This window comes from Oncorhynchus mykiss, chromosome 9, assembly GCF_013265735.2.
Source record: "Oncorhynchus mykiss isolate Arlee chromosome 9, USDA_OmykA_1.1, whole genome shotgun sequence".
Lineage (NCBI taxonomy): Eukaryota > Metazoa > Chordata > Actinopteri > Salmoniformes > Salmonidae > Oncorhynchus > Oncorhynchus mykiss.
Window position 1 is genome coordinate 63,490,697 of NC_048573.1, and position 24,665 is coordinate 63,515,361.

At 40.6% G+C, this 24,665-nt stretch overlaps 1 protein-coding gene across 4 annotated transcripts in view; it reads left to right on the plus strand.

The window, feature by feature from the left end:
• LOC110532618 (nuclear factor of activated T-cells, cytoplasmic 2) overlaps window positions 1–22,980 on the plus strand; it is a 52,714-nt gene extending 29,734 nt beyond the window's left edge. For 3 of the 4 annotated variants that reach the window (XM_021616674.2, XM_021616671.2, XM_021616672.2), the window contains exons 7-10: window positions 3,272–3,327; window positions 3,533–3,665; window positions 3,880–4,602; window positions 19,923–22,980. In XM_021616674.2, the coding sequence (XP_021472349.2) occupies window positions 3,272–3,327; window positions 3,533–3,665; window positions 3,880–4,602; window positions 19,923–19,978 (968 nt within the window). In that variant the 3' untranslated portion in view covers window positions 19,979–22,980. The remainder of the gene's footprint in view (window positions 1–3,271; window positions 3,328–3,532; window positions 3,666–3,879; window positions 4,603–19,922) is intronic. The other variant, XM_021616673.2, reaches the window with a different exon arrangement.
• Window positions 22,981–24,665: the final 1,685 nt, after the last annotated feature.

Genomic DNA, 24,665 nt, shown 5'->3' on the forward strand with positions numbered 1-24,665 from the left:
ATTTCTGTGTGTTATTATGTTATAATTAAGTCTATGATTTGATAGAGCAGTCTGACTGAGTGATTGGCAGGCACCAGCAGTCTCGTAAGCATTCATTCAAACAGCACTTTCGTGCGTTTTGCCAGCAGCTCTTTGTTCTGCTTCAAGCATTGCGCTGTTTATGACTTCAAGCCCATCAACTCCCGAGATTAGGCTAGTGTAACCGATGTGAAATGGCTAGCTAGTTAGCGGGGTGCACACTAATAGCGTTTCAATCGTCACTCGCTCTGAGACTTAGAGTAGTTGTTCCCCTTGCTCTGCATGGGTAACGATGCTTCGAGGATGGCTGTTGTCGATGTGTTCCTGGTTCGAGCCCAGGTAGGGGCTGTTTTCTTTGTTATTTTGGTTATGTCAGGGTGTGACGAGGGTGGTATGTCTTTTACTTGTCTAGGGTTTTTTGTATATCTATGGGTTTTGGTATTGTCTAGGTAAATGTAGGTCTATGGTGGCCTGAATTGGTTCCCAATCAGAGACCTCTGTTTATCGTTGTCTCTGATTGGGGATCCTATTTAGGTTGCAATTTTCCATTTTGGTTTTGTGGGTTATTGTCTATGTGTAGTTGCCTGTCAGTACTTGTTATTGTAGCGTTACGGTCGTTTTTTTTAGTTTGTTAAGTGTTCTTCGTTTAATTAAAAGAAGAATATATTCTTATCACGCTGCTCCTTGGTCTCATCAATACGACGAATGTGACATAACCTTGAGTTTCAAACAATGCCTTACAGTGTGACAGTTGTCAAAAGCAACAATTTCATAGTATTGGTATACATAAAACATGGTGTAAAACAAGTGTGTTAGTATCTCCTCTAAAATCTCTTCATACCCAGACAGGTTTAAGTCTTGAAAACCTGACCCTAGGAAACACAGTGACTCTGGTTCCAGTGATGAACTCCTTTGGCATAGAGGAAATGCGTCACTGCGTATGTCACTACTTATGTCACTACGTTATCCCCTTGAATAAAATACAAAATAGTAGCTAGCAAGATGGAGATCACGGAAGTTATTTTTAATGAGTGCATTTCACAAGTGGCTAGTTTGCATCAGCTGAAGCCATCAGCTAAAGCCACATGTTTTGCCTGCAAACTTTGGTTTTGAATCATGACGTTCTGGCATGTCTGCCTTGCCTTGTGATTTGTTCGACCCCCCCCCCCCCCTTCTATCATGTAGGCAGTGACATAGTTAATCTATGCAAAAATGGTCCATCATTGAAACCAGACCCTATTCACTGCCTTGCCAAGGGTCAGATATTAAAGACAGGTTTTTGATCACTAGTGTGTATCAAACCTTGGGCCAATGTTCTCCATCACACTTTGTTTATAGAATATACTTTTCTTTACTTTAGAAAAATTACCAATATTGCTTGACACACAGTAAATATGTGATTGTATGTATGATTTCATACAATATATTATGGTAAATGTAAGGTCAGGGAATGGCTTCACTTCATGGTAAATACAGTGCCTTCAGAAAGTTACATTACAGCCTTATTCTAAAATTGATTTAAAAAATAAAAAATCACACACAATACCCCATAATGACCAGCTGAAAACAGGTTTTTAGACATTTTGGCAAATGTATTAAAAATTAAAAACGGATACCATACTTACATAAGTATTCAGACCCTTTGCTATGAGACACGAAATTGAGGTCAGGTGCATCCTGGTTCCATTGATCATCCTTGAGATGTTTTTCAACTTGATTGGAGTCCACCTGTGGTAAATTCAATTGACTGGACATGATTAGGAAAGGCACACACCCTTCTATATAAGGTCCCACAGTTGACAGTGTATGTCAGTGCAAAAACCAAGCCATGAGGTCAAAGGAATTGTCCGTAGAGCTTCGAAACAGGATTGTGTCAAGGTACAGATCTGGGGAAGGGTACCCAAAAAGGTTTGCAGATTTGAAGGTCCCCAAAAAAACAGTGGCCTCCGTCATTCTTAAATGGAAGAAGTTTGGAACCACCAAGACTCTTCATAGACCTGGCCACCCCGGGCAAACTGAGCAATCTGGGGAGAAAGGCCTTGGTCAGGGAGGTGACCAAGAACCCTATGGTCACTCTGACAGGTCTCCTGCATCTCTGTGGAGATGAGAGAACTTTCCAGAAGGACAACCATCTCTGCAGCACTCCACCAATCAGGCCTTTATGGTAGAGTGGCCAGACAGAAACCACTCCTGGGGAAAAGGCACATGAAAGCCCATTCTGAGTTTGCCAAAAGGCACCTAAAGACTCTCAGACCATGAGAAACAAGATTCTCTGGTCTGATGAAACCAAGATTGAACTCTTTGGCTTAAATGCCAAGTGTCACGCCTGGAGGAAACTTGGCACCATCCCTACAGTGAAGCATGGTGGTGACAGCATCTTGCTGTGGGGATGTTTTTCAATAGTAGGGACCAGGAGACTAGTCAGGATCGAGGCAAAGATAAACGGAGTCTTTAAGTACAGAGAGATCCTTTAAAAAACCTGCTCCAGAACGCTCAGGACCTCAGACTGGGGCAAAAGTTCACCTTACAACAGGACAACAACCCTAAGCACACATTCAATACAAAGTAGGAGTGGCTTCGGGATAAGTCTCTGAATATCCTTGAGTAGCCCGATCAAACATCTCTGGAGAGACCTGAAATTTGCTGTGCAGCAACGCTCCCCATCCACCCTGACAGAGCTTAAGAAAATGTACAGAGAATAAGTGAAGAAACTCTCCAAATACATGTGTGTCAAGCTTATAGTGTCATACCCAAGAAGACTCGAGTCTGCAATCATTGGCAAAGATGCTTCAACAAAGTACTGAAGGCATTGTATATAGCTGTCTTTGGCTGTAGGTGAGCAGAATGGTGGAAGGGTAAGTGGTTAGATTATATCTCTTTCCTATGTGACACAAAGAGCCTTCTCTAACACCATGTTAATCATTTGGCCTATGGGTTAGTGGCAGGAAGACAGTGATGTGATGGGTTAAACTAGGCATTGTGTTCTGAGACAGGTGGAGAATCCCATCCCATGCTCTCAATCTGTTGAAGAGACAATAGAGATACAGCTGGGATAGTTAATTTGTTATTGTTTAGAGTACATTTTTCATTCCTCAGCAATTTAGTAAGCACACATTATTTTACCATTGTTAATTTATTTTTTTACCTCTCCTTGTTCTGTGTTCCTGTATTTTCTGTGTCCAATAGGGTGATGAAATATACCCTGAATTATTGATTTGACCTGAAACAACCCTTCCCTTATCTGTCTCTGCAGATGGACAGCAGATTTGGGAGATGGAGACAACAGTAGACAAAGATAAATGTCAGCCTGTGAGTACCAGTCCTTTCATAGATGGCCCACTTCTCCATGTCTGAAACAGTGGTCAAACCAGTCACTGATTATACTGTCTGGATTGTTTGTCTTAGAAAAAAACTAATTTGATTTAAAATAATGTCCTACTTTATCAACTCTGATTATAATCTTAAATAATAATGTGACAGATTATTATGAACTGAAAACGATGTCATTTTGTAGAGTCTGCTGTTCGTTGAGATCCCTTCCTATCGTGACCCATCTATCTGCCATCCTGCCAAAGTGAACTTCTATGTCATCAACGGGAAGAGGAAGCGCAGCCAGCCACAGCACTTCACATTCACCCCACTGGCAGGTAGGTACCATAAGCATCAGCACTAAGGAGGCTCTGAGCCCCTTTAAGTGCTCTGAAAGAACAATACAATGATGTAGGAATGATATCAAGTTATATGTTTTTCCTTGTCATTAGTTTGTCACATTGATATGCTTGGTGTAATAGGCCGTAGTTACTTTAAGCAATATGACTTAACCCCCAGTCATATCTCTGTTGTCTTCCATCTCTCCCACAGTTCCCTCCATTAAAACAGAGCCTGTGGATGACTATCCTTTCACCATGCCCCAGATCCTGGGTGTTTCCCCGCAGTCCTACTACCACCACAGTCCTGTGGGGATCATTCACCCAGACAACAGCCTGGTCTCCAGCATGGCCTCATGCCAGCAGGTCCGATCCGGCCTCCCCACACCCGGCCCAGACCCCCGCTTCCAGCAACAGAGCCCAGCCATTGTGTACACCCGCGGGGGCAAGAGTCTGAGCGGCAGCCCCGAAGGGCTCTACCAGCAGACTGGAGGGATGGGGATGATGCCCGACCCACACCGCTCTGTCCTGGTCCACACAGGCTCCCCAGTCCAGCAGCAACACGGAGGGGGCCAGGGCCAACACCCCTCCATAATTCAGTTCTCCCCCACCAACCAACACCTGCTCAGGGGAGGCGACCCTCCACCTCTCCAGCCTGACAACCAGCAGCATATCATCTACTGTGATGGCTTCCCTCAGCAGGCTGGAGCCCAAGCTCACTCCCCTGTCCCGGCCCACTCCCCCCAGCATTACCCCACCACGGTGATCCAGCAACAGCCCTACGTGCCCAAGGTGGTGCCCAAGGGCAGGTCTTCCCCTGGAGGGATGGAAGCCCAGAGATGCGCCCCTGGAGAGGAGCAGAGAGCCAGCCTCCCTGGAGGACAGGTCACGGTCAAGGAGGAGAACCTGGATCAGATGTACCTTGATGACGGTGAGTGTAAGTTAGTGCCAGGGTTTTATACATCAATAGAATTAATGCTCTTGATGCATGGTGGTGTAACATCCATGTTTTTTAAATGTTATTGTCTGAATCACAACAGCATTGGATAGTCATAATTTAGGAAAATAATAATCACTGTTCGCAAAAAAGACTGCAGTGTTCAATGCATGGCTGAGCGTGCAGTGGCATAGAGTAGGCCTAGGCTAAAGGTTATATCAGATATGTATCTTTCTTTTTGTGTTTAGAAACATATTCCATGCAATTCTATTACACCTTCTGTCTAGAGACATTAGCAGAATATTTTTTTTAATATGACAAAAATGACAGAGTACTATAGGCCTATATTGCTAACACTAACTGTACAATATGAAGTCCATTTAACCTGGAGGAGGAAATGATCATCCAAAACAAAGTTTCAAGTGGAACTGCCCTAATTATTAAATGTTAATACGTGCACAAGGCACTCACAGGGGATATGGCCAATGTGCTACGCTGGTGCCAATAAGACTATTCCCTCAAGTTGCAGAACTACTGTAAAAGAAAGATTAGAGTCTTTTTTTATTGTCTTCTCTTTACAGCAATAGCAATTTGCTTTCCAAACTATGTTTTATATCAATTAAATTAGGGGTAGAAGAGAGAACACGGGATATTAAAATATATATGACTGACTATTTTCTATTCGTTTACATATCTAAACTTGGCGAACGGGAATAGGAATGATATCAAATACCTCTCTTGCAGTAGCCTACAAAGAAATGTGTGTGCTGTTCACAACATGCTTTTTTTGCAGCCATGAGGCTGCAGTAATACTGTTACCAAATCTTGTCCTACGCTTAGGCTAGTCATCACATTAGTAATTGGATTTTGTTATTCTGCATAGATACATGCATTACTTTATTATAAAGGTGATTGGTCAGCACCCCCTGCTCAAAACAAATTCTTGCAGCTATGCCTTGTATGCAACCATCTAATCTAGGTCTACTAAAAAGGGAGACAATAATTGTACAGTATGACGTTTAACCTGGAGGAGGAAATGATTGTCCAAATACAAAGTTTCAAATGGCACTCATTGGCCCAATGATAAAGAGTGAATATGCTCACTCATTGGCCCAATGATAAAGAGTCAATATGCTCACTCATTGGCCCAATGATAAAGAGTGAATATGCGCACTCATTGAAACTATGTTCTCCACTGGTGTTAATAAGATCCTAAAATACTCCAATTGAGAATTTTGATAACTAGAAGACAGATTAGTATTGCTTTCCAAACAATGTTTTCCCACGATTGTATTTTAAATATTGCAATGTGCATGGGCCTATATTAGCAGCTTTTCACTGACAGTCGCAACTCAACAATCATTTGTTTGGTATTTGCCATGAGTTCTGCCCAAATTGTGGGCCTTCCAATTGTAGGCTATATGCTTGTTATTTAACACATTTTTTGAAGCGAATGATCATCTGGGGCAAAATCATGCTTGCTGGTGTACTAGTCTATTTTGAATGATTGTATTGACAGGAGTAATTACGTAATTGAGGCATTTTAATTCAATTCAATTCCATTTTTTTACAATTGGACTCGCCACACTACCTTCTCTCTCTCAATTAAGTTGAATTCAATTAAGGGCTTTATTGGCATAGCAAACATATGTTTATATTGCCAAATCAAGTGAAATAGATAATAACCAATAAAAAATGAACAGTAAACATTACGATCACAAAGTTTCAGAGAAATAGAGACATTTCAAATGTTATATTGTGGCTATGTACAGTGTGACGATGTGCAAATAGATAAAGTACAAAAGGGAAAATAAATAAGCATAAATATGGGTTGTATTGACAATGGTGTTTGTTCTTCACTGGTTGCCCTTTTCTTGTGGCAACAGGTCACAAATCTTGCTACTGTGATGGCACACTGGGGTATTTCATCCAATAGATATGGGAGTTTATCAAAATTGGATTTGTTTTCAAATTCTTTGTGGGTCTGTAATCTGAGGAAAATGTGTTTCTATAGTATGGTCATACATCTGGCAGGGGGTTAGGAACTGCAGCTCAGTTTCAACCTAATTTTGTGGGCAGTGTGCACATAGCCTGTCTTCTCTTGAGAGCAAGTCTGCCTACGGCGGCTACTATCAATAGTAAGGCTATGCTCACTGAGTCTGTACATTTTCAAAGCTTTCCTTAATTTTAGGTCAGTCACAGTGGTCAGGTATTCTGCCACTGTGTACTCTCTACTTAGGGCCAAATAGCATTCCAGTTTGCTCTGTTTTTTGGTATTTTCAATGGGTCAAGCAATTATCTTTTTGTTTTCTTGTGATTTTGTTGTGTCTAATTGTGTTTCTGTCCTGGGGCTTTGTGGGGTCTGTTTGTGTTTGTGAACAGAGCCCCAGGACCAGCTTGCTTAGGGGACTCTTCTCTAGGTTAATCTCTCTGAAGGTGATGGCTTTATTATGGAACATTTGGGAATCGCTTCCTTTTAGGTTGTTGTAGAATATAACAGCTTCTTGGTTGGTGAGTAAACCCCAGACCCCCAGACCATGAAGGGCAATGGGGTCTATAACTGATTAAATTAACTGATCCTAATTGGGATTTTGAATTTTATGTTCCTTTTGATGGCGTAGAAGGCCCTTGCCTTGTCTCTCAGATCGTTCACAGCTTTGTGGAAGTTACTTGTGGTGCTGATGTTTAGGCCAAGGTAGGTACAGTTGTTTGTATGCTCCAGGGCAACGGAGTCTAGATGGAATTTGTATTTGTGGTCCTGGCAACTGGACCTTTTTCGGAAACACCATTATTTTTGTCTTACTGAGATTTACTGTCAGGGCCCTGGTGTGACAGAATCTGTGCAGAAGATACTGGAGAGAAGCACTAGATCATCAGCAAAGAGTAGACATTTGACTTCAGATTCTAGTAGGGTGAGGCCGGGTGCTGCAGGCTGTTCTAGTGCCCTCGCCAATTCGTTGATACATATGTTGAAGAGGGTTGGGCTCAAGCTACATCCCTGTCTCACCCATGGCCCAGTGGTAAGAAATGTGTGTTTATTGCCCATTTTAACTGCACACTTGTTGGATTTTAGAATGTCGTATGTTTTTCCCCCAAAACCACTTTCTAGCAATTTGTATTGCAGACCCTCATGCCAAATTGAGTCAAAAGCTTTTTTGAAATCAACAAAGCATGAGAAGACTTTGCCTTTGTTTGGTTTGTTTGCCAATTAGGGTGTGCAGGGTGAATATGTGGTCTGTCTTATAGTAATTTGGCAAAAAGCCTATTTGACATTTGCTCAGTACATTGATTTCACTGAGGAAATATACAAGTTTGTTGTCAATGATAATGCAGAGGATTTTCCCAAGGTTGCTGTTGACACATATCCCACCGAAGTTAATGGGGTTAAATTTGTCTCTACTTTTGTGGATTGGAGGGATCAGTCCTTGGTTCCAAATATTGGGGGAGATGCCAGAGCTAAGGATGATGGTTAGTGTAGCCAATTGGAATTTGTGGTCTGTATATTTTATCATTTAATTTAGGATAACATCAACACCACAGGCCTTTTTGTCCTGTAGTTCATTAAATATAATTGGAAAATCCAGTAGGTTCTGGAAGTCCTTGATAGCTGATTTTAAGACTTGTTATTGATCATTTATATTTTTTTGCTGTTTTTTTTGTGGTTGTGGTTTATCCATACATCTCTGTTTTGAATAACTCTTCGTGTTTGTTTAGTGTGTTCCAATTTTCCCAGAAGTGGTTAGATTCTATGTATTATTAAATTACATTGAGCTGATTTCTGAAATGCTGTTCTTTCTTTTGCCGTAGTGTATTTTAGTGATTCACAATAGTGAAGGTCTCTTAATGTTTTTGGTTTCTCAATTTCTTCTTAGGTTTTTGAATTTTTCATCAAACCATTTGTCATTGTTTAAAATGTTCTTAGGTTGTCTGCTTGATTTTTTTTTTTGATTTGATAGGGAAGCTGAAAGGTTAAATATACTGTTTAGGTTTCCTACTGCCAAGTTTACACCTTCACTATTACAGTGAAATGTTTTGTCCATGACGTTGTCTAAAAGGCATTGAATTTGTTGCCTAATAGTTTTTTTGGAAAGTTTTTACACTATTTTCCTTCCATCTGTAGCATGTCTTAGTATTGTTCAGTTACTTTGGCTTTGATGCCTCATAGTTGAATATCGCTCTGTTCAAGTAGACTGATAGGGGTGTCAGTGGCTGACTGTGAACGCTCTGAGAGACTCTGGGTTGAGGTCAGTGATAAAGTAATCTACAGTACTACTGCCAAGGGATGAGCTATGGACTATGTACAGACCCAGCGTGTGACTGAGCTGCAGGACTTGTGACCCGTTTTTGTTGGTTGTTTTATCATAGTTGTGCCTAGGGGGGCATATTAGGGAGGGAATGCTGTCACCTCCAGGTAGGTGTTTGTCCCCCTGTGTGCTGAGTGTCAGGTTCTTGTCCTGTTCTGTCATTTAGGTCGCCACAGACTAGTACATGTCCCTGGGCCTGGGAATGGTTGATCTCCCCCTCTAGGATGGAGAAGCTGTCATCATTAAAGTATGGGGATTCTGTTGGGGGGATATAGGAAGGAGACATGAGGACATTTTTCTCTGAGATAATTACCTTATTAATTTCAAGCCATATGTAAAATGTTCCTGTTTTGACTAATGTGGTGAATATCAAATGATCTGGAGAAATGCTCTCAAATAGTCTTCCACTTCTATTTTTTATTAGTTTAGAGTTCTAAAGGTGTCAACAAGGGAATTAAAACAATATTAAATAAGTAACATGGCATTCTCTCGCCCTTGACTCGCAGGTCTGCTCCTGCCCATGTCAAACATGTATGCATACTAGCCCACTATCTAGCAAGCAACACAGTATTGGGTGCGGCCCAGCGAGTGGCAAATGCGCTTTCTACCTACTGGTGCTGGATTGAGATCTTTTCTTTGCGATGGATCGCTTTGCTGTCTATTTGTGCTCAGTTTTAATAGGCACAATCTTGTGTTTACTAATTAAATTACAACACCCCTTTCGTTTTCTCTCTTTCTCACACACACATTGTTATGCAGTAATTTACAAAGAAATGTGCGCTGCTCTGTCCACAAGTCTATTTTGTATTGTAAACAGAGTTAAATTAACTTAGGCTGCAGTGACTAACATTACCTAATCTTGTCCCGAATCTTGGCTGCTCATCACATTAGGAAATGTATCTTATTGTTAACCTGCAAATGTTTTATTATAAAACATTTTTTTTTTTTTTTTTTTTTTTTTTTCAACCCCACCCCCCCCCCCCCCCAATAGGAAATGGCCAGGAAATGTAGTTACGTATGTTCCTCAAGGTGGAAATAACATGGTTTATGAGTCATATATTTATACTTAACCTGTGTCAGCCTCATTATTAATATTATTACCCTGTGAGATCAGAATAACAGACCACATCCAGAAGTCATGGTCTTATACCCATCCATTTTTGTTGTGCCCCTTCCAATCCAAATGACATGTTATGACAGTGTGATCGCCAGACCTGATGATGATGTTGACCTTTTAAACATCTGGTTGGGATGGAGAGGTAGGTAGCTAGTCCTCTCTGGTTGGGATGGAGAGGTAGTTAGTCCTCGTCAGTCTCAGGGCAGCTCCCAGACCATGTTGAAGGGTTGTAACCCTGGTGATCTGTGGTCTGAAGGACCTGACAACCCTGTGGTTCAGTTCACCACAACCCTGTCAGAGAGAGAGATGGGTTTCTCTGGCATCGCCACATATCATTACATTTATTTTATTTATTTAACTAGGCAAGTCAGTTAAGAACAAATTCCTATTTACAATGTCAGCCTACCAAAAAGGCCTCCTGCGGGGATGGGGGCCTGGGATTAAAAATAAACAAATAAATCCACTATTAATATAGGACTAAACACACATCACGACAAGAGAGACAACACTACATAAAGAGAGACCTAAGACAACAACATAGCAAGGCAGCAACACATGACAACACAGCATGGTAGCAACACAACATGGTACAAACATTATTGGGCTCAGACAACAGCACAAAGGGCAAGGTAGAGACAACATATCACACAAAGCAGCCACAACTGTCAAATTAAACTTCTCTTTTTTTTAAATTTCATTCTCTGAAATTAAAAGGGAAAAAGGCAGCAGCCAGTTCTCCTGACCAATCGCCTGGAGATGTTGACACTGTTATGATCTGAAAAACAAGTTCCATGGCAACCATTGTCAAACAGTGGAACGGGCTGCCTCGGAGATCCGGGGAAAGCCTCTTTGTTTGTTGTACTTGGCCAGGGTTTCTCCTTGGCCCCACACCCCTCAATTCTGTGGGGGAACCCACTGGAGGATTTGCTTTTTTCCATCTCCTGCCCGGGATTCTGCCAATATGGCACAATAAATTCCTATTTGCAGCTGCTCTCTTCCAGAAAATCCAGCCTGCTCTCCGTAAGATAACTATAAGTGTGGGAGTCGGGAGAAAAGCAGCAGCAGGAAGAGGGAAGGGACCGAGTTCGGATGGAAAAAATGAAATTGAAATAAAGGGTACAAGAGTGGACGAGTGGAATTTAGTTTTGGATGGCCTCATAGTGTTTCCCTCCGTAAACTGCAACAGCATTTACTGTTTCTGAATTAACACAGAGTAACTGGGAGAGTCATACTGGTTGGACTGTGTTTGATCCTCCTCCCTAACATCAAGGTATTGATCTCAGAGCTCCCTAGCAAGATCCCTCCATGTAAAGCCTTCCCTCTATTCTGTTAACTACTTGAACAATTCACCATCTTCCTGGAAATCTCGTAAAAAATATTAATTGGGGAAGTACTACATTTAAGTGCCCTCTTTAATTCCAAAGCATTGTAAATACTAAATTCAGAACACATTATGTAAAGCTTAAAGCAATAAAGACGACATAATAATGGCTCCTAACCAATTGTGCTTTTTTGTGGTTTTTCTGCGTTATTTGTAACTTATTTTGTACAAAATGTTTCTGCCACCGTCTATATGACCGAAAGAGCTTCTGGATATCAGAACATCGATTACTCACCTCAAACTGGACTTACTCCAGATACCCGACCAGGCCCAAATCCCTGTCATCCGTGTGAAACGAAGACACAGATACAGGGGACACAGGTCTGGGTGCCCTGTGAGAATTCTTTGTTGAGTGGGTAACCCACCTCTACCATCCTTCTTATTGGCCATTGTCCAATCATTGGAGAATAAACTGGATGAGCTCCGATCAAGACTATCCTACCAATGGGACATTAAAAACTGTAGTATCTTATATTTCACCGAGTTGTGGCTGAACGATGACATGGACAATATACAGTTGGCTGATTTTTCCATGCATCGGCAAGACAGAACAGCTGCCTCCGTTAAGACAAGGGGTGGTGGTGTGTGTCTATTTGTCAATAACAGCTGGTGTGAAAAATCGAATATTAAGTATCAAGGTTTTGCTCGCCTGAGGTCGAGTATCTCATGATAAGCTGTAGACCACGCTACTTACCAAGAGAGTTTTCATCTATATTTTTCGTAGCTGTCTATTGAACACCACAAACCGATGCTGGCACTAATTCCGTACTCAACGAGCTGTATAAAGCCATAAACAAACAAGAAAATGCTCATCCAGAGGTGGCGCTCCTAGTGGCTGGGGACTTTAATGCAAGGAAACAAACATACAGTCAATAATACAGTAGAAACAGGTCTATATACGTTGTGAGCAAATGAGGTGAGATAAGGGAGGTAAAGGCAAAAAAAAGGCCATGGTGGCAAAGTAAATAAAATATAGAAAGTAAAACACTGGAATTGTGGATTTGCAGTGGAAGAATGTGCAAAGTAGAAATAAAAATAATGGGGTGCAAAGGAGCAAAATAAATAAATAAATGTTAGAGATATGTTAGCGAAAGACCCCACTGAATGATTCAGAACATGAAGAATCATATGTGTCTTGGTACAATGTATTTTACAACATAAGGTAGTGACATTTTCTCACTGTAGCACATTTTCACCCGCTCTAGGCAGAGTGGGAGGACACCTTTTATATAATATTTCAAAAAGGCACAACTATAGGTGCACTTTGAGACAGAGCATCAGAAGAATCTTTTTACTCAGAAACATCCGTCAGTTATGTTGTATAGGGTATGAATCCACCCACCCAATACAAGTGGTAGTTATGTACAGTAGCTGTAGAAATGGAATAGAACATGTGCCACCCTCGCCTCACCTTCAAACCTTCCCTTCAAAGTTCAAACACAGCACAGGAAGACAGGGCAATGCAGAAAGCCCCATTGGTCTTTCTCTACTAAGATGTCAAGTTGTGTTTTATGCCCAAAACATTCATTTATTTGAACATCACAAAGACATTTTCTGAGAAATACAATTTTCAAATGAGTCACTCTTGAGTGTCTTTCACACCTTGCTCATTTTGAAAGTGTTCAACTCTGGAGCACCATAACTCATGGTTTGTTTAGATTCTAGAACTGTGTCATCAGAGTAGCGCTGCTCTCTGTGGTGTCACAGAGGTCAAGGACAACAGAAGAAAGTCATGTATTTCACTATGAGTAAAATCAAAACATGGAATGAACTTCACAGTTCATACTGTACTCAAAAGACCTTTATCAGAAGCTAGGGGCTTTGCGTGTGTGTATATAGGCCTACAACGTTCTTTATACTGTAAGGATGTTGTCCACAACCTAGAAAGTGATTTCCTTGTGAAGGATGGGAGTTGGGACACACTCTAGTACCTGCAGCTTTCCATGTTGTAGTTGTAGTGAATCTGACTGGAATTAACCCCAGAGGCAGTGGAGCAGGTGAAGGCAGTGGACCAGGTGAAATTATTCCAGCGTGCAGAAGGATCGAGAGAGCTACCGTTCAGAGATAAAGCACACAGGAAAACAGCTTGGTGAACACACATTAGTTTCAGGTCACTGATGTCCCACTTACCAGTGAGCAGAGGAAAGACAACAATAGCAACATACCCACACTAATACAGGGAACCAGAGTTAAGAAACTAAACTGTGTTATATAGCATACTGTATTCTGAGAATTTAACGTTTGAATGGCTATGATTGATACTCAAGTGTAATGGAAACTTGTTTAACATCATACACCTTATTTTCTCTCTGGCAGTTGAAGGTAGAAGTTCTGGTGGTCAGGTCTGGTGGTCAGGTCTGGTGTCTGTCTCTGTCTGTCTGTCTGTCTGTCTGTCTGTCTGTCTGTCTGTCTGTCTGTCTGTCTGTCTGTCTGTCTGTCTGTCTGTCTGTCTGTCTGTCTGTCTGTCTGTTTGTCTGTCTGTCTGTCTGTCTGTCTGTCTGTCTACCCATGCCACTTGTTCTGTGGGTTGATTCTTCTCATGTTGCCAACAAAGTCCCCCAGGCAACCCTCTCAGACTCACACACACACACACACACACACACACACACACACACACACACACACACGCTCCCCCACCTCACAGTAGGCAATGTGAAGTGACTGAGTCAGCTACAGTACTGTACTGTGTGCGTATGAGTGTGTCTCTCTCTCTCTCTCCCACCTCTGGTTGGTAAACAAACACGTTCATTGGCGCAGGACGCTAAAGCCAGACACTCACCTATTGTATGGTTAAGTCTGAGTGTTCCCTGGGCCAGCCTCAAATGGCCATGCCAACCCTTCATGAGGCTCCGTTAAAGCTCTCTACTGTGTAACTTCTCTGGTGCACCACTCGCCTCTCTAAACCCCTTTTTTATACTCAGGAAAATCCTGTGGCCCCATTGGGAGATGAACGTTTATTTAAGGCATTAGGTGTCAAAGGGAATTCCACTAGAAACTAAAATAAACATGGACGTTTAGGTTGTGGTTGTGATGACAGCAGAGAGAGCTGGAGCACCCGGGCCGGTTTGGCCACTAGTTGGTTTGCCTCCCTCCCTGTTGCAGCTCTGCTCTGCTCTGCTCTATAAAGTGTGCTTAGTGTTGAGCTGTTATAAAAGGCCAAGGTTTATTTCTCTTTCACATCTGCAGATGATCAGAGACAGAGGGAGTCAAAAGGAGGAGGAGGATAGACTTGCTGCTACTCTTAATGATATAAGAAGGTCTGCAGCTTGCTGAGCTGCCAATGGTTTAGCTCAGCTAATGGGTTGTTTGTCAGGCAAAATCATTTCTAACTCCCACATCTGATAAATAACTCAGTGACTTGCAATAACTTAGAATGTTTTATCTCATTCCAACTGTACATAAAAAACAGGGTGAAACTGGATATCAGTTTCATGGAGTATCTCTCAGCATCGTGGTATCTGTTGAACTGGAGTTGTTTGGGGTGAGGGTTGTTATGTTTATCTTTGAGTGGGTTACTTTGGTACACACTAATGCTCAGCCAGGGATCAGTGTGTCTGTCCGCTTAACTTGCTGTTTAAAGGCGACACCATTTCACTTGTTCCACTATATAGATCACTGCTTTAAAGGCCCAGTGCAGTCAAAAACTTGTTGTTCCTGTGTTTTCTATATATGTCCACACTATGAGGTTGGAATAATACTGTGAATTTGTGAAAATTATGATAATGCCCTTTTAGCATGAGAGTTGTTTGAAAAGACCGCCTGAAATGTTGGCTTGTTTTGGTAGGATGGAGTTTTGGGCTGCCTGGTGAAATAAATTAGTTAATAGACCGATAAGAAAGAGTTCCAAACCTCTCTGCCAATAATAGCTGGGTGGCAGGTAGCCTAGTGGTTAGAGTGTTGAACTAGTAACCGAAAGGTTGCAAGATCAAATCCCCGAGCTAACAAGGTAAAAATCTATTGGTCTGCCCCTGAACAAGGTAGTTAACCCACTGTTCCTAGACTGTCATTGAAAATAAGAAGTTGTTCTTAACTGACTTGTCTAGTTAAATAAAGGTAAAATAAAATAGCAAGTTTTCAGTTTTGCCCTCCCATGTCACACCACTCTCGTACTGTCCTTGCCAAATTCTTGCTTGAGAAATTGCTCTTTGCTAAGAAGCTATTTAAAAAATATATTTTTAACCATTTTAATTTAAAACAATCACAACTTTTAAATAGGCCTCCTAAAAGCCTGTTGGATATTGAGTTCCCCTAAACCCGACTCTAAAACAAAGCACAATACATAATATGGTGCTGCTTACTATCTTACTCACTCTATATTATCTCATTCATCCCTTTGAAGTGAAAAAGATTGATCATATTTTAGGATGCTTCATATTAGCAGAGTTTGCTCTATTCAACTATTGTATTAAGTGAGACACAACCTCCCTGTGAATGTTTAAAACATACTAATATAGTATACAGCAGGTAAACATGAATATGGTCAGCTTTTACAGTGCCTTGCGATAGTATTCGCCTCCCTTGAACTTTGCGACCTTTTGCCACATTTCAGGCTTCAAACATAAAGATATAAAACTGTATTTTTTTTGTGTAGAATCAACAACAAGTGGGACACAATCATGAAGTGGAACGACATTTATTGGATATTTCAAACTTTTTTAACAAATCAAAAACTGAAAAATTGGGCGTGCAAAATTATTCAGCCGCTTTACTTTCAGTGCAGCAAACTCTCTCCAGAAGTTCAGTGAGGATCTCTGAATGATCCAATGTTGACCTAAATGACTAATGATGATAAATACAATCCACCTCTGTGTAATCAAGTCTCCGTATGAATGCACCTGCACTGTGATAGTCTCAGAGGTCCGTTAAAAGCGCAGAGAGCATCATGAAGAACAAGGAACACACCAGGCAGGTCCGAGATACTGTTGTGAAGAAGTTTAAAGCCGGATTTGGATACAAAAAGATTTCCCAAGCTTTAAACATCCCAAGGAGCACTGTGCAAGCAATACTATTGAAATGGAAGGAGTATCAGACCACTGCAAATCTACCAAGACCTGGCAGTCCCTCTAAACTTTCAGCTCATACAAGGAGAAGACTGATCAGAGATGCAGCCAAGAGGCCCATGATCACTCTGGATGAACTGCAGAGATCTACAGCTGAGGTGGGAGACTCTGTCCATAGGACAACAATCAGTCGTATATTGCACAAATCTGTCCTTTATGGAAGAGTGGCAAGAAGAAAGCCATTTCTTAAAGATATCCATAAAAAGTGTTGTTTAAAGTTTGCCACAAGCCACCTGGGAGACACACCAAACATGTGGAAGAAGGTGCTCTGGTCAGATGAAACCAAAATTGAACTTTTTGGCAACAATGGAAAACGTTATGTTTGGCGTAAAAGCAACACAGCTCATCACCCTGAACACACCATCCCCACTGTCAAACATGGTGGTGGCAGCATCATGGTTTGGGCCTGCTTTTCTTCAGCAGGGACAGGGAAGATGGTTAAAATTGATGGGAAGATGGATGGAGCCAAATACAGGACCATTCTGGAAGAAAACCTGATGGAGTCTGAAAAAGACTTGAGACTGGGACGGAGATTTGTCTTCCAACAAGACAATGATCCAAAACATAAAGCAAAATCTACAATGGAATGGTTCAAAAATAAACATATCCAGGTGTTAGAATGGCCAAGTCAAAGTCCAGACCTGAATCCAATCGAGAATCTGTGGAAAGAACTGAAAACTGCTGTTCACAAATGCTCTCCATCCAACCTCACTGAGCTCGAGCTGTTTTGCAAAATTTCAGTCTCTCGATGTGCAAAACTTATAGAGACATACCCCAAGCGACTTACAGCTGTAATCGCAGCAAAAGGTGGCGCTACAAAGTATTAACTTAAGGGGGCTGAATAATTTTGCACGCCCAATTTTTCAGTTTTTGATTTGTTAAAAAAGTTTGAAATATCCAATAAATGTCGTTCCACTTCATGATTGTGTCCCACTTGTTGTTGATTCCTTCACAAAAAAAATACAGTTTTATATCTTTATGTTTGAAGCCTGAAATGTGGCAAAAGGTCGCAAAGTTCAAGGGGGCCGAATACTTTCGCAAGGCACTATATATACTACATCAATGAATAAAATGCATTAAACTCAAATGATGTCACTGTCACACTCACACTTTTCCCCCTCCCTTTTGGGCATGTCTTAAAATGTATGTGTTCCATAAAAGTCAAAACAAGAAGTCATGGCGTCAGGCTCTTATGTCCGTAGTGCCAGTATACACAGTGTGCTTCCAGGCCTGTTGGAGCTGTTAGTTACTGATAAAGACAGGCCACATCTTCCGTGCTGCAGTCGGTCTATCTGGACAGACTCCACTACAGTACATGTTCAACCTACTGGACAGTCCTTTAACTTTACTGCAGGTTTCCCCCATTGTCAATGTGAACCAAAAACTGCTGTGGTGTAAGTTACGGCTACAGTAGCACTCTAATTGCTTTTGTGAGGTCATATAATCACTCTTAATTTTCATGTGAATATCTAGCTCTAGTTATGAATGAGACACATTATTCCATTTAACACCTTGCCATTATAGCCACATTATAGGTATATTTTTTTGTCATTCACAATAGGCCTATAAATATGTTGTTATAGTCCCTATACATTAAAACCAAATGCATGCTTTTCAACCGTTCACTGCCTGCACCCGCACGCCCGACTAGCATCACCACCCTGGATGGTTCCGACCTAGAATATGTGGACATCTATAAGTACCTAGGTGTCTGGCTAGACTGTAAACTCTCCTTCCAGACTCATATCAAACATCTCCAATCTAAAATCAAATCTAGAGTCGGCTTTCTGTTCCGCAACAAAGCCTCCTTTCCACTCACGCCGCCAAACTTACCCTAGTAAAACTGACTATCCTACCGATCCTCGACTTCGGCGATGTCATCTACAAAATAGTTTCCAATACTCTACTCAGCAAACTGGATGCAGTTTATCACAGTGCCATTCGTTTTGTTACTAAAGCACCTTATACCACTCATTACTGCGACCTGTATGCTCTAGTCGGCTGGCCCACGCTACATATTCGTCGCCAGACCCACTGGCTCCAGGTCATCTACAAGTCCATGCTAGGTAAAGCTCCGCCTTGTCTCAGTTCACTGGTCACGATGGCAACACCCACCCGTAGCACGCGCTCCAGCAGGTGTATCTCACTGATCATCCCTAAAGCCAACACCTCATTTGGCCGCCTTTCCTTCCAGTTCTCTGCTGCCTGTGACTGGAACGAATTGCAAAAATCGCTGAAGTTGGAGACTTTTATCTCCCTCACCAACATTAAACATCTGCTATCTGAGCAGCTAACCGATCGCTGCAGCTGTACATAGTCCACCGGTAAATAGCCCACCCAATTTACCTACCTCATGTTTTTATTTATTTACTTTTCTGCTCTTTTGCACAACAGTATCTCTACCTGCACATGACCATCTGATCATTTATCACTCCAGTGTTAATCTGCAAAATTGTAATTATTCGCCTACCTCCTCATGCCTTTTGCACACAATGTATATAGACAATTTTTTTCTACTGTGTTATTGACTTGTTTATTGTTTACTCCATGTGTAACTCTGTGTTGTTGTCTGTTCACACTGCTATGCTTTATCTTGGCCAGGTCGCAGTTGTAAATGAGAACTTGTTCTCAACTAGCCTACCTGGTTAAATAAAGGTGATATAAAAAAAAATGTAAAATAAAAACACAGATCATGGTAAGCTAAAAAGGAAATCCTACATTCAATGTATGTAGACTTTTCAAATAGTAAAATATTTGAATGACTTCATGATGGCAATTTGAATTTAATACAGATGTCTATATTTAGCCTTATGACGGACCTCCCAGACAAGAACTCCTTGACATTTGAACTTTGGACAGGTTTAATCTCGTCGCAATGTGTGTAAAATGTGTTTCCCCCACCTTAAACATGGCGTGGTGTGTACACTGTGTAAGCACTCCACACAACTTGACTGAGTCTATTTTTAGAACGCTGAAGTTTCCATTTATACTGCTGTGCTGTGTCACCTGGCTGTCAGCAGAACAACAGGAAGTGATAGGGAATAAAAAAGAGCGGTAGAATGGAACACTATGGTCCTCCTAGTGGACACTCTGTGCCAATGCAGCTCACTGTAGTGACGTCTTCTGGTTTCGCTACCGCAGCCAACTTGCACACAGAGTAATCAGTAGTACTTAGTGTCATGTTTCCCTTGGTGATGTTTTACTGTACGATCAGTATGTTTTTGTCAAGATGTTATGCCCTTTTTGTCTGTGTAATATACTGTACCTTTTGTTAGTGTTTGTTGAAAGAGAAAGGAAGATATGAAAAGGCCAGGAATTAAAATTGCCCTCCCTGGAGCTGTGAAATGCTGCCTGGGAAGAAGAGATGACAGTACAAATCAAACACAGTATTACATCAAACACCTTGGATGCTCTGACTAACTAACAGCCTGTATTTGTTTCTCTTCTCCTCCCTGCAGTAAACGAGATCATAAGGAAGGATCTGACCGGCGTGCAGGCCAGAGGTCAGACATAGACGACAGAAAACAGGAAGTGGACAGCTGCAGCTCACTCTTCGTCGCCATGAGAACCTCTTCTTCTTCCCTGTGTGCCCATCTCCATATCAACCCTACAGTATATCAACCCCAGCCACCAGCAGTTTGGCTGCTCTGCCCGTTTCCTTCAAATAACTGTTTCTCAGCTAAAATATTCTCTGCCTTTTACTCAACGCCAAAGAATGTTCTGCCAAAGACAATTTTCTTAGTTTTCAGGCCCAAAATAAACTAGATTGTGCCTTGTTTTATTACTAGTTAGGTTTATCGGATTCAAATGGATGTTTTTCTGTACAATAAATAAGAGAGGGTGAAAATTCCTAAACAAGTCACAATCATGGCAGTCGCTGTAACATTACTGGTTGTTAAACCAATATGCAGTGGTGGAAAAAGTCCCCAATTGTCATACTTGAGTAAAAGTAAAGATACTGTACGTTAATAGAAAATGACTTAAGTAAAATGAAAGTCACCCAGTAAAATACTACTTGAGTAAAAGTAAAAATGATTTAGTTTTAAATACAGTATCAAATGTAAATGTAATTGCTAAAATATACTTCAGTACCAAAAATAAAAGTGTAAATAATCATTTTAAAATCCTTATGTTAAGCAATAGAGATGTAACAATTTTCTTGTTTTTTATTTTATTTACGGATATCCAGACATAATTTACAAAAGAAGCATGTGTTTTTAGTGAGTCTCTTTATAAGTATGTGAATTGGACAATTTTCCTGTCCTGTTAAGCATTCAAAATGTAACAAGTACTTTTGGGTGTCTTGGAAAATGTATGTAATTAAAAGTACATTATTTTCTTTAGAAATGTAGTGAAGTAAAAGTCAGTTGTCAAAAATATAAAAAGTAAAGTACAGATACCCACCAAAAACTACTGAAGTAGTACTTTAAAGTATGTTTACTTAAGTACTTTGCACCGCTGCCTATATGCAAACCTTTAAAATAATTTTAACTCTCTTACCCATCTAGTTGACAATTCTACCAATGACACCATTCATAAAATATGCCAACTTGTCAACATTTCACTGTGATATGTGTATTATTTTATCAAATTTGAGCTTACTTTGATCATCTCATCTCGCTACTCTAAAGGAGACGAACACTGCCATGCTAATAACCAAATAAATATTGTCTTGTAATTTCACCTCTCCATATTTTTTTATTTTCTTGTCTACATGTTTTTGTGTTCTATGTTGTTATGTACCAATTCGGCACAACACATGAAGTTCCCTCCCAGGAAATAATTGGAACGTTATATGCACTGTTTAGTAGGGGAATATTTGTGTATGGATATTCTTACATGGTGTGTTGTCTTTATTCCATAGTTTATATGTTTTCCTCATTGTGTTTGGGTCATGTGATGAACTTAATGTAACTAAAATGTTTATTACAGTATAAGCAGTGGATTGGCCAGATGCCTCATCTGGGCCAGTGATGATACTGCTTAGAGAAAAGTATTTAATCTTTCTCAATGAATTATTGGATATTGAATTAGTCTCAAAAGGCTTATATTCAAAGAATGATATGCTAAATCCTTACACAGGTAAAGATCAGGGGGAAATGCAATTACAAAATTAGCAGGTTCTGAAGATGTCTAAGCAGGCAATGTTTTGAGTGTTGCATGTCTACAATGCATCTGACTACATTCAGGTCTTAAAGGGATAGTCTTTCTATGCTTGCTAATGAGTGCCCAATTTATTAGTAGCCTATATGATTGTAACATTTATCCGAATCTGTTGCATGTTTGGTTGCAACAGAGAAAAATGTTAATAATATGTGTATAACATATATTACAGCCTACCTATTACTATTTTGTGTAATTAATATAATTTTGAGTTTTTCCGTAATAACAATGAACAACATGCTATATATGCAGTGCTAATAAGTGTCTGCCTATACAATAACATCACAGGTATTCTTACCTGCACTGTACATACTGTGCCTTACATTTCTAAGATGAGCTATGCTTTCCTTGTTCAGTGTCACTGTCATTATACGCGTATTTGATGTACATTCAAACATGAAAAGGCTTTTTGGGGCAAAATGATTAGTGTTGCATAATAATCTATATGCTTTACTGCATGTATATAGCCTAGCAAGTGCTCAAAGTGCTTTTATTATTAGAAGAAGGGATAGCTGAAATGGGTGCAGAACGTAGGTGTTTTGTTACATATCAAATAAAATATGTTCAATGTCTTAAGCAGACCCCCCCCCCCCCCCCCCCCAAAAAAAAAACACTTTACAAATAGTTGAAAAAGTTTATGCCTGACCATTGCCAAGTCATATGCCATTGCTATGATTGTACAAAGATTTAAAAGTTAATGATCCAGACTGAATCTGCCTATGTCATTTTGACTAATTAATATGATATATGTTATATTCGTTTTGATGTGCTATGAAAAGATATAGATAGTAATAGTTAATAGCTAATATATCTGACTTTTTTAATTGAGCCATTCTCTCAATGTACAGCAAACAGTATGTTTGAAATATCCTGAATGTAAACTTTATAGCTTTCCCCTCCCTTAACTGTAAATAGATAATTGCTTACAACTGTATAAATGGTTCTGGTAGTCCTCTTTTTTTATTGGTAGTTATAGGGTATAGTAGAAAAGTATGTTTTATGAACTGCATCAGTTGTTTTCTGGCTTTCTCATTATGTTTGTTAACCCAGTGTTTTAGTAATAAGCCATATATAGCTGTCAAAACGTTTATATTAAAAGTGATGTTGAATTTAGAGAAACAGATTATATTTTAGTTTCAGATGTCTTACAAGGTTTATAAGCAAAGTTGTGCATCTTGAATGAACGCAGTCATACTCCCCATAGTCTTTATGCTGCTTGACGATCCGTATTGTACGTTTTCTGTTCTATATCAGATGTATGTTTCCTTAACACTGTGGCATTTTCATCTCTATTTTTCCAGGCAAAACTTGTATTTTTAAACTAGCAATGAATCATAAACAAAGAATTCTACAGTTATTGTCATTTTTGTGTACAATCTTTCTGCAATTCATTTGACATACCGTAGGTACATTTCAGTGCCTCAGTCATCCTTATCCAGAACATCAGTTTAAATCACTTTCATGATTTTTATTATGTTGCTTCCTCTATTGGTTGTTGGCTAGCTACAGTAGGTAATAGTCACTGATGCCTCTCTTTAGACTGTGATGGGAAAATAGAAATCAGCAGACCCTAAGAGTCCGTGACTCATACTACAGTAGGTTAAATAAATATCTTAACCTAGACTACAGTACCCCAACCCTCTCTCACTCCTCCCCCCTCTCCTCCTGCCTAACTCATCAATGAGGTGACCATTTCTGTTATCCTTTCTTCGTGTACATTTTTTACCACAGCTTCACCTATTACAGACAAACTCAGTGACACCTCACACACACACGCACACACATTCTTGTTTAACTAACCTTGTGGGGACACACAATTCAGTCCCATTTAAAATCCAATTTTCCCTAACCCTTAACCTTAACCCAAAAACCTAACCTTAAGCCTAACAGGCTGACTACATTGCTCGCATTGCGTGCGCGAGGGTTGCAAAAACAAATGTAGAAATCTTTATTATTCATTTATTGCACCCACACTGCTCGCACACGCCAACGAGCGTCTGAGTTGCCAAGGGCTAACAGGCTGACTACACCGCTCGTGTCGTGTGCGCGAGCGTTACAAAATAAATTTTGAAATCTATGTTATTCAATTATTGTACCCACACTGCTCGCGCGCGCCAACGAGCGTCTGCGTTGCCAAGGGCTTAAACAGAAGTCAGTTCTATTTCTGATGCAGATCGCGCTGCAAGTCCTGCCTCTCCCATCTCCTCATTGGTTTATAGAAGCAGGTACCCATGTGCCATCTCCTCATTGGTTATACCCACGTGGGTGCCTGAAAGATGAACGAGGTCAGTGGCAGTAATGCACCTAATTTATAAAATTTGCCAATCGCAATATAAAGTCAAGAGAAGAAAAAGCCTGGAAGGAGGAGAGATGACTAGAAACGATTCGGTTGACCGTTTTTTGTGTGGAGTAATTGGCGGAGTAGAGGACCTTGTGCATTTCAGGTAAAATAACAACTCAATGTTTATATCCCAGGACAAATTAGCTAGCAAGAGTAAGCTAGCTAAATTGGACAAATTAGCTGGGCAAGTGCAAGCTAGCTAACTAAATTGCCATAAATGTGTAATGCTTTTCGACCTGTCCCCAAATTAATATAATTGGTTAAGAGTTTGTTTTGATATTTTAACCTGCGTGTGGTGATCGACAAAATACATTTGCGTACGATGGCGCACGAGTGCAGCCGGTTTGGGATCCTAACCCTAACATCCATTCTAACCTTAACCCTAAACCCCCTAGAAATAGCATTTGACCTGGTTCAATTTTGGTTTGTTTACTATTCTCACAACTATAGTTAAAAACGTACACAAACACACACACACACACACACACACTTACAACCCCACCCTTCCCTCAAACAAATAACAACAAAGGGGTTCACTATAGCCCTGTAAGCCCCGTTGCCAGGAGACAGCAGGTTTGGAGCCTCATTTTGGTGGCAGGACTTGCTGGAGGAGGACTCTGTAAATGCACCCTGTATTCAGGAAGTCTCTGCCTATGACATCATAACACGTGTGAGAAAACACAGCATGTGGACTAGA